The sequence below is a fragment of the Silurus meridionalis genome, chromosome 6, assembly GCF_014805685.1.
Source record: "Silurus meridionalis isolate SWU-2019-XX chromosome 6, ASM1480568v1, whole genome shotgun sequence".
NCBI classification, from domain to species: Eukaryota; Metazoa; Chordata; class Actinopteri; order Siluriformes; family Siluridae; genus Silurus; species Silurus meridionalis.
In genome coordinates this window covers 31,802,378-31,812,822 of record NC_060889.1, presented here as the reverse complement: position 1 = coordinate 31,812,822, position 10,445 = coordinate 31,802,378, and the positions used below count along the sequence as shown (strand labels likewise).

Sequence of the window (10,445 nt, the reverse complement as noted above, 5' to 3'; positions counted from 1 at the left end):
GGTCGGCAGTAAGTCTCGGGGCAGTTTGAACAGGAAGGCGGACATGTTGCTCGGTCTCTGAGGAGAGTTTATTATTTTCGACCAAAGTCTGATTTCTCGACGTTACCGGATTAACTGCACGCCTCGGTCACATCCCGGACTGAATCTCATCACCAACTGACGCTTTTTATCAAAAGAAATTCGGATTATTATCGTTTTTTATTCAAGTGGTTTGAAGGCGAAGTTTTTTTCCGCCGCTTTTTTTCTGCAGCTGTCAGTGAATATGGATCCAGGCCTGGGATCAGCAGAACTTTCTATCTTCATATCTTCTGTTTTCTTCCCTCCTCACTCCTCCATCTGAGCATCTACACAGCGCTATAAACACACATCCACCGTGTCAGTGTGCGGATTCGGGCTGTGATTGCAGTCAGGGCGAAAACTTTTTCTTTTCTCTCTAAACTCGTCACTGACTCATCAGAACCGCTCAACTTTCAGCTGTTTCTGGAGTAAACATGCGGATATTGGGCTCGTTTCTGCGCAGGGACGAGACCGAGAAGCTGAAGAGACAGAAGAACCCGCTCCTCTGATCAGACTCGGGCTCAGGAGGAAGTGAGCTAGCGGAGGAGCTGCTAGCAGGGAGGGAGCTCGGCTCAGTGTCCAGCTCCGGATCATCGTTTCGATTTAATCCTGGGATTGAACTGAAAGAAAAGGGAGAAAAAACACAGGAACAATGTCTGCAGGAGAGAATTTATCCGCTCGCTTCGACAAAATCGATGCCATGCTGAAGGATCCCAAGTCAGAGATCAACACCGACTGCCTGCTGGTGAGTTAGCATGGAGTTTTCCCCTTTACTGAGATTTAAACTACTTTATATACACACCTGAGCCTTATAACGTCTCTTTACACCTTCATAACGTACTTTATACACACACCTGAGCATTATAACACACTTTATACACGCACCTGAGCATTATAACTTCTCTTTACACCTTCATAACGTACTTTAGACACCCCTGGGCATTATAACGTCTCTTTACACCATCATAACATACTTTATTATAACTTCTCTTTACACCTTCATAACATACTGTATACACACCTGAGCATTATAACGTCTTTTTACACCATTATAACATACCTTATTATAACTTCTCTTTACACCTTCAAACCATACTGTATACACACCTGAGCATTATAACTTCTCTTTACACCTTCATAACATACTTTATTATAACTTCTCTTTACACCTTCATAACGTACTTTATTATAACTTCTCTTTACACCTTCATAACACACTTTACACCTTCATAACGTACTTTATACACACTTTATACACGCACCTGAGCATTATAACTTCTCTTTACACCTTCATAACGTACTTTATTATAACGTCTCTTTACACCTTCATAACACACTTTATACACACACCTGAGCATTATAACGTCTTTTTACACCATTATAACATACCTTATTATAACTTCTCTTTACACCTTCAAACCATACTGTATACACACCTGAGCATTATAACTTCTCTTTACACCTTCATAACATACTTTATACACGCACCTGAGCATTATAACTTCTCTTTACACCTTCATAACGTACTTTATTATAACGGCTCTTTACACCTTCATAACGTACTTTATTATAACGTCTCTTTACACCTTCATAACACACTTTATACACACACCTGAGCATTATAACTTCTCTTTACACCTTCATAACGTACTTGATACACACCTGAGCATTATAACTTCTCTTTACACCCTTATAACACACTTTATACAGACACCTGAGCATTATAACTTCTCTTTACACCTTCATAACGCATTTTATACACACCTGAGCATTATAACTTCTTTACACCTTCATAACACACTTTATACGCACACCTGAGCATTATAACTTCTCTTTACACCTTCATAACGTGCTTTATTATAACGTCTTTTTACACCATTATAACATACTTTATTATAACTTCTCTTTACACCTTCAAACCATACTGTATACACACCTGAGCATTATAACTTCTCTTTACACCTTCATAACATACTTTATTATAACGTCTCTTTACACCTTCATAACACACTTTATACACACCTGAGCCTTATAACGTCTCTTTACACCTTCATAACGTACTTTATTATAACTTCTCTTTACACCTTCATAACGTACTTTATTATAACTTCTCTTTACACCTTCATAACGTACTTTATTATAACTTCTCTTTACACCTTCATAACGTGCTTTATTATAACTTCTCTTTACACCTTCATAACGTACTTTATTATAACTTCTCTTTACACCTTCATAACGTACTTTATTATAACGTCTCTTTACACCTTCATAACGTACTTTATTATAACTTCTCTTTACACCTTCATAACGTACTTTATTATAACTTCTCTTTACACCTTCATAACGTACTTTATTATAACTTCTCTTTACACCTTCATAACGTGCTTTATTATAACTTCTCTTTACACCTTCATAACGTGCTTTATTATAACTTCTCTTTACACCTTCATAACGTACTTTATTATAACTTCTCTTTACACCTTCATAACGTACTTTATACACACCTGAGCATTATAACGTCTCTTTACACCTTCATAACGTACTTTATACACACACCTGAGCATTATAACACACTTTACACCTTCATAACACACTTTATACACACACCTGAGCATTATAACGTCTCTTTGCACCTTCATAACATACTTTATTATAACTTCTCTTTACACCTTCATAACATACTTTATTATAACGTCTCTTTACACCTTCACAACATACTTTATTATAACGTCTCTTTACACCTTCATAACATACTTTATTATAACGTCTCTACACCTTTATAACATACTTTATTATAACTTCTCTTTACACCTTTATAACATACTTTATTATAACTTCTCTTTACACCTTCATAACATACTTTATTATAACTTCTCTTTACACCTTCATAACATACTTTATACACACACCTGAGCATTATAACGTCTCTTTACACCTTTGTAACACACTTTGTACAAACACCTGGGCATTATAACTTCTCTTTACACTTTCATAACATACTTTATAGACACACACCTGCGCATTATAACCTCTCTGTACACACCTGGGCACTGTAACGTCTCTTTACACCTTCATAACATACTTAAGTATTATAACCACTCTTTAGACCTCCATAAACTACTTTATATACACACCTGGGCATTGTAACACTCTTCACATTTTCATAACATACTTTGTATACACACCTGGGCATTATAACGTCTCTTTACACCTTCATAACACACTTTATACACTTAAGCATTATAACCATTGTTTACATCCTCATAAACTACTTTATACACACACCTGCACATTATAACCTCTCTGTACAAACCTTGGCATTGTAACGTCTCTTTACACCTTTATAACATATTTTATATACACACCTGGGCAGTATAACCTCTCTGTACACACCTTGGCATTGTAACGTCTCTTTACACCTTTATAACATACTTTATACACTTAAACATTTAACCGCTGTTTACATAAACTAATTTATATACACACACCTGCGCATTATAACCTCTCTTTAAACACCTGAGCATTAAAACTACACTTTACACCTTGAAAACATACTTTATATACACACCTGAGCATTATAAACACTTTTTACACCTGCATAACATACTTAAATGTAATACATAAATGTAAGCATTATAATTGGTCTTTACATCTTCATAAACTACTTTATACACACGCCTGAACATTATAATCACTCTTTACAACTCCATAACATACTTTACACACACCTGTGATTTATACCTTCTCTTTACACCTTCGTAACATAATTAATATACACACCTGAGCATTATAACTTCTCTTTACACACTTGAGAATTATAACCGCTCTTTACACCTTCATAACATAATTAATATACACACCTGAGCATTATAACTTCTTTACACCTTCATAACATACTTAAGTATTATAACCGCTCTTTACACCTTCATAACATACTTTATATACATTATAACCACTCTTCAAACTTTGACCTACTTTACATACACACCTGAGCATTATAATCGCTCTTTACACACCTGAGCATTATAATCGCTCTTTACACCTGAGCATTATAATCGCTCTTTACACCTGAGCATTATAATCGCTTTACACACCTGAGCATTATAATCGCTCTTTACACCTGAGCATTATAACGCTCTTTATACACCTGAGCATTATAACGCTCTTTACACACCTGAGCATTATAACGCCTCTTTACACCTTCATAACGCATTTTATTATAACTTCTCTTTACACACCTGAGCATTATAATCGCTCTTTACACACCTGAGCATTATAATCGCTCTTTATACACCTGAGCATTATAATCGCTCTTTACACACCTGAGCATTATAATCTCTTTACACACCTGAGCATTATAATCGCTTTACACACCTGAGCATTATAATCGCTCTTTACACACCTGAGCATTATAATCGCTCTTACACACCTGAGCATTATAATCGCTCTTTACACACCTGAGCATTATAATCGCTCTTTACACCTGAGCATTATAATCGCTCTTTACACACCTGAGCATTATAATCGCTTTACACACCTGAGCATTATAATCGCTCTTTACACACCTGAGCATTATAATCGCTCTTTACACACCTGAGCATTATAATCGCTCTTTACACACCTGAGCATTATAATCGCTCTTTACACACCTGAGCATTATAATCGCTCTTTACGCACCTGAGCATTATAATCGCTCTTTACGCACCTGAGCATTATAATTGCGAGAGAAAAATACGGGAAACTATTTGTTAATGAAACTCTGTATTATTCTCACTCATGTATTTAGTTATTCAATCTCACAGTATGGTGATGTGGTTTTCATTTCTCTGGAAAAGCTGCTTAAAATCTAATGAAATCTGTTTATTTATCTCCATCTTTATAAACGTGCTCCACTACCTGCCTGACTCTACACGCCACTGCAGAGGGACTTTTTCATCACACTGTATAGAAATAAACATAAAAATACCAGTTCAAATGACTTTAAAAATGGGAACTGCACTGTACAGTGTTCTCTTCAGGTTTTAGTTTGAAATGATGCCAAACTTTGGGAACTTTCTGGCGTTTACTTTGGTCTGAATCTTCCCCTCTGTGTTTTCTTCATTTTTGCATTCTGCATTCTTCTGTGTTACATGTTCAGAGCACTCCAGAGTTTAGCGGGTGGTGCGTCAGTAATAATGGTCCGTGTGAAACACAGTGTTCCGTGTGCTCTGTAATTTTTGTAATCGAATTACTCAAGTTACTAGAGGAATTGTTTCTGCACTAACTGATCTTTATTCATTCCTAACACTGTATTCATAGGCCTGTGCATTATAACCTCGCTTTAACAGCCCTTACATCTCCAAAAACTACTTAATTCACACCCAAACATTATAACCACAATTAACACCTTATAAATAGCAGATAATTAAGCAACAGTACTTGATTGGGATTAGACAAGATGTCAAAACTGGCCTTGTTACAGGTAAGGCCCAGACTGGGGAACCTTGCTAAAGCTAATGCCAGTCTGCTAGAAGTGCTTTGATTGTAAAGGAGCATGTACACACCTGAGCATTATAACTGCTCTTTACACTCCTGTGCATTGTAATCACTCTTAACACCTTCATAACATACTTTATATACCAGCAATATCCTTCATAATATACATTTTATAGACACCTAAACATTAAAATCACTTTACACCTTTATAACATACTTTATACACGTAAGCATTTTAACTGCACTTTACCCCTACATAACACTTATATACACACCTGAGCTTTATAACCACTATTATTACACCTTCGTTACATCATTTATACATTTAGGCATTATAACTGCTCTTTACATCTTCATAATATATTTTATATACACATCTGTGAATTAAAACCACTCTTTACACCTTCATACCATACTTTATAAACAGAAATGTGTATTATAACCACTCTTTACTCCTTCAGAAACTACTTTATATACACACCTGAGTATTATAACTGCTCTTTACACTTTCAAAACACTTTAGATTTATAACCACTCTATGTACCTGCATAACATACTTATATACTCACACTTAAGCATTATAACTACTATTTACAACTTTACAACATTCTTTATACACACACCTGAGCATTATAACCACTATTTACACCTTCATAACATGCTTTATATATACACTTAAACATTTTAACTACTTTACAACTTAACAACTATTTATATCCACACCTGTGCATTACAACTGCTCTTTATGTTTTATACTTTAAAAATTCAAGCATTATAACAGATCTTTACATCTTGAGCATTATAATCCTTCTTTAAACCTTCACAACATATTTTATATATACATCTGGCCATTATAACCTTCATAAATTACTTTATACACACACCTGAGCATTATGAACAATCTTTACACTTTCATAACATACTTTATATACACAAGTGTGCATTCTAAACCTTTAACACAACAAGCATTATAACTACTATGGCTGCATTATAAGGTTGAGTAAGCCTAATAGCAGTTAGTATAAACTTATAGCTGCATTAGGAGGTTAATGAAGTTTTATGACAGCTTATGCAAGCTTTGTAGTAGTTTCTATAGAGCTGCATTATGAGTAGTGTAGCTATAGCAATTTGTATGTGGTTATAACTGCAATATAAACTTGACTGTGCTAAATAACTGGTTGTAAATAGCTAAAGAAGTGTTATAAGGCTGACCACACACTATGGCATTATAAACAACATTGAAAAATAAGTTTCACAACCATGTTTCACTTCATAGGTGTGTTATAAAGTTGAATAAGCTCAGTAATATTTGTGTTTTTAGATAGTTGTAGCATGTCATCATTAACCTTTTCAGGGTTTTAAATTAAGGTTTAAATCTGATATTAGTTAATTAATGTTTTAATAATCTGAATTAGTGTTAGACTGTATACTTTCAGATCACCGTATCGTCTGCCTGTGAGCTCGCCAATACTCGATACTATCGCATGGGTTCGGGGGAGTTCAATCGTTTACTCATTCACTCATATATTTAATCATTTCTGAACGTATCTAATCATTCTTCAACTGATTTATTTACTTGTCTACATATTTTACTTTTTTAATCATCTACTTAATTTACATTACGTTTTATCTCTGGAAAATGACTCAAAGAGACTCCTTGTCCATAATTCTGCAAATGAAGATGGAGTTGGTTGACAAGAAAAACGTCACATTGCCGATTTGCCAATTCTGTTGGTTTTAAACCAGATGCGAAAGGTGAGCTGTAGGACATTACTAAAGCAATCTGCAAACTTTGCACCAAAGTGTCAGGAAGAGAGTCTCAAACATCCAAAAATCCAAAAGAAGCTTTACTGACGATCGACAAAGGTCCAAGTCAGCCATCCATCTTCAGGGCTTTTACAAGAAGCACCAAGTACAAACGAAACAGAGCAAAGTGTGCCAGGTTTCTAAGTATATCGAAAGAGATGGTTTCCTTCACACAGTTGAAAAGGAAAGTTTAGAGAACTACTCTAAACGAGCTGCCGGGGCGCAAGTACTTCGCCAAAACTGCTATTCCACATCTGTACAATAAAAGAATGGAGATCATCGCTAAAGATTTAAAACGGCTGACTTTGTCGCTGACCACAGACATGTGGTCACGCATAAATATGACCCCCTACATGTCTTACATGTGGACTGGAAACAACGCAAAATGATTCGAAACAACATTCATCCTGGAGAACTACACTGCAGATGTTCTGGCTGAGGCGCTGACGGAGGTCGCAACAAATCTTTATTTATTAGTTTATTGCTTCTCTAGAAATACAGTAATCCCCCGTTTATCGCGGTGGGTACGTTCCAAAACCACCCATGATAAACGATAACGAGATAAACGGATGCCACCCCAAAAATGGGGTGCGTACAGTTCTGTACTGTATTAAAACTTTACTTTATTTTTAATTAATAATTATATTTTTATTAATACATAAAAAGACCAGAAAAATCAGCCAAACTAATTAGTTTTGTGGCAAATGCAATTTCGTGATGAACCGGGGCTCCAGATTTGAATCGCGGTAACGCAGCAGATTACTGTATCCTAATGTACTACAGAAAATAATACATACTTTAAATGCTAACTTTTTTTTTATCTAAGTATGAAATTAAAACCTTTAATACATTAATGCGAAACGAGCCAAATATCCTCTTGTAATTCCCATTGGCCTCAGCTGTCGGTGATATCTCTGCCTATCATTGATACATGGTCCTGTCATCTATCAGCACACCCTTAATCCGAATCATGCATTTATTAAGGCTTCGTTTAGGTCTTTGACCCAAATTACGTTATTAACTGCCACATTATCTCCGTCCCCTGTGTGCCACAGGAACCGTATTGCGTTCAGGTTGGGCGTGATTTCACTTCCTGTATAGGTTGCTTTAATGGACCTTTTACTGTGTGTGTAAAAAAAAAAAGTGAGCCGGTTAATTAGCGAGCAAAAGCACACGCAAGTCAAAACACTGCCCAAGAGGCCAAGAACCATTTACCATTACCCGACTGCACCCCAGGCCTGCGCACCTCACCTACATCAGTCCCTGACTTTACAAACACTCTTGTGGTGGAAAGAATCTGTACAGAATCTAGTGGAACATCTTCCCAGAAGAGTGGAGCTCATTATTACAGCACATTAAGGCTCAGTGTGGAATGAAACGTTCCAAAAGTCATGCCACATTTCATATGGTGAGGTGTCTACAAATCTTTTGGCCTTACAGTGTATTTCGTTATTACACACAGTATTTGAGCATTTCTTCTTGCGGTCGTGGTATTCTGAAGATTGCACGCTTCTCTATGAGGTTTCTGTTTCTAGATTGCTTCCTCTTTTTCTTTCTGAAAAGCACCTTGAGGAGAATCTAGATCAGCCCGTGTGGGGGCAGGAAGAACTAAATACACCTGAGTCGGGTTGTGTTTTCAGAAAGCAGCTTGTTTAGAAGTCCATGTCCTGACTGGGAATAAAAGCGTGACGTGGTCACATGGCATTTGTTTTGCTTCCGAGTCCCATGCTGTCTCCTGGCGTGAATAAGGAAGTGGTAGAATCTTTCTGCTTTTACAACCCCATTTTTCCCCAGTGAGTTTTCTGTTCACCAGATTTATGGTACAGAGCATGATTATAATTCAGTATGAGCGTCATCTCCTCTGCCAGACCTGAATAAATGGGTATTTTGTGTGTGTGTGTGAGAGAGAGTGTGTGTGTGTTGGGGGTGGAGTAGAGTCACATTTGTGTTTATTCATCTGACATTGCTCGTTCTTTAGCATCTTGTTTAGGCCTGCCTCATTCTCACTTGCCAGTACATCTGCATGACCTGAGGCGACTAAAATTAAGGTCACTGAGGCAACAGGATGCAGTGGTTAAAATAAATGGAGGTAGCTGAGGTAAGGGCGAGTTTGCGGCCGCGGCAAGGGCGAGTTTGCGGCCGCGGCAAGGGCGAGTTTGCGGCCGCGGCAAGGGCGAGTTTGCGGCGCGGCAAGGCGAGTTTGCGGCGCGGCAAGGCGAGTTTGCGGCGCGGCAAGGCGAGTTTGCGGCGCGGCAAGGCGAGTTTGCGGCGCGGCAAGGCGAGTTTGCGGCGCGGCAAGGCGAGTTTGCGGCGCGGCAAGGCGAGTTTGCGGCGCGGCAAGGCGAGTTTGCGGCGCGGCAAGGCGAGTTTGCGGCGCGGCAAGGCGAGTTTGCGGCGCGGCAAGGCGAGTTTGCGGCGCGGCAAGGCGAGTTTGCGGCGCGGCAAGGCGAGTTTGCGGCGCGGCAAGGCGAGTTTGTGGCTGAGGTAACATTGTGTTGAGACTGAGGTATCCAGCATTATGTTGAGCTGAAACCGAGGTAGATGAGGTAACATTGCGCTGAAGCTGAGGTAACATTGAGCTGAAACTAAGGTAGCTGATGTAACATTGAGCTGAAGCTGAGGTAACAGGTAACACTGAGCTGAAGCTGAGGTAACTGAGGTAAGATTAAGCTGAAGCTGAGGTAACTGAGGTAAGCTTGAAACTCAATGTTACCTCAGTTACCTCAGCTTCAGCTCAATCTTACCTCAGTAACTCCAGACTGAGGTAAGATTGAGCTGAAGCTGAGGTAACTGAGGTAACTTTGAGCTGAAGCTGAGGTAAGGGAGGTAACATTCAGCTGAAACTGAGGCAACATTGAGCTGAGATTGTGGTAACTGAGGTAATATTAAACTGAATCTGAGGTAACTGAGGCAACATTGAGCTGACATTTTGGTAACTGAGACTACGTGTACACAAATCCGGGAAACAGTAATCGGGAAACAGTGATAGCTATTAAATGCACTAAACTGGTTTATTTTTATATTCTTGTGATATTCTTGTGGGCAATTCCAACAATACAAATCTAAAAATATCTTGTTCATTTGAAGAGACTCGTTTTATTTTCTCT

General features: G+C 38.0%; 1 protein-coding gene across 1 annotated transcript in view; it reads left to right on the top strand.

The window, feature by feature from the left end:
- Positions 1-10,445, top strand: part of rock1 (Rho-associated, coiled-coil containing protein kinase 1) — a 48,708-nt gene continuing 38,263 nt past the window's right edge. The window contains 1 exon segment of the mRNA XM_046851995.1: positions 1-802. Within this exon segment, the coding sequence (XP_046707951.1) occupies positions 710-802 (93 nt within the window). The 5' untranslated portion in view covers positions 1-709.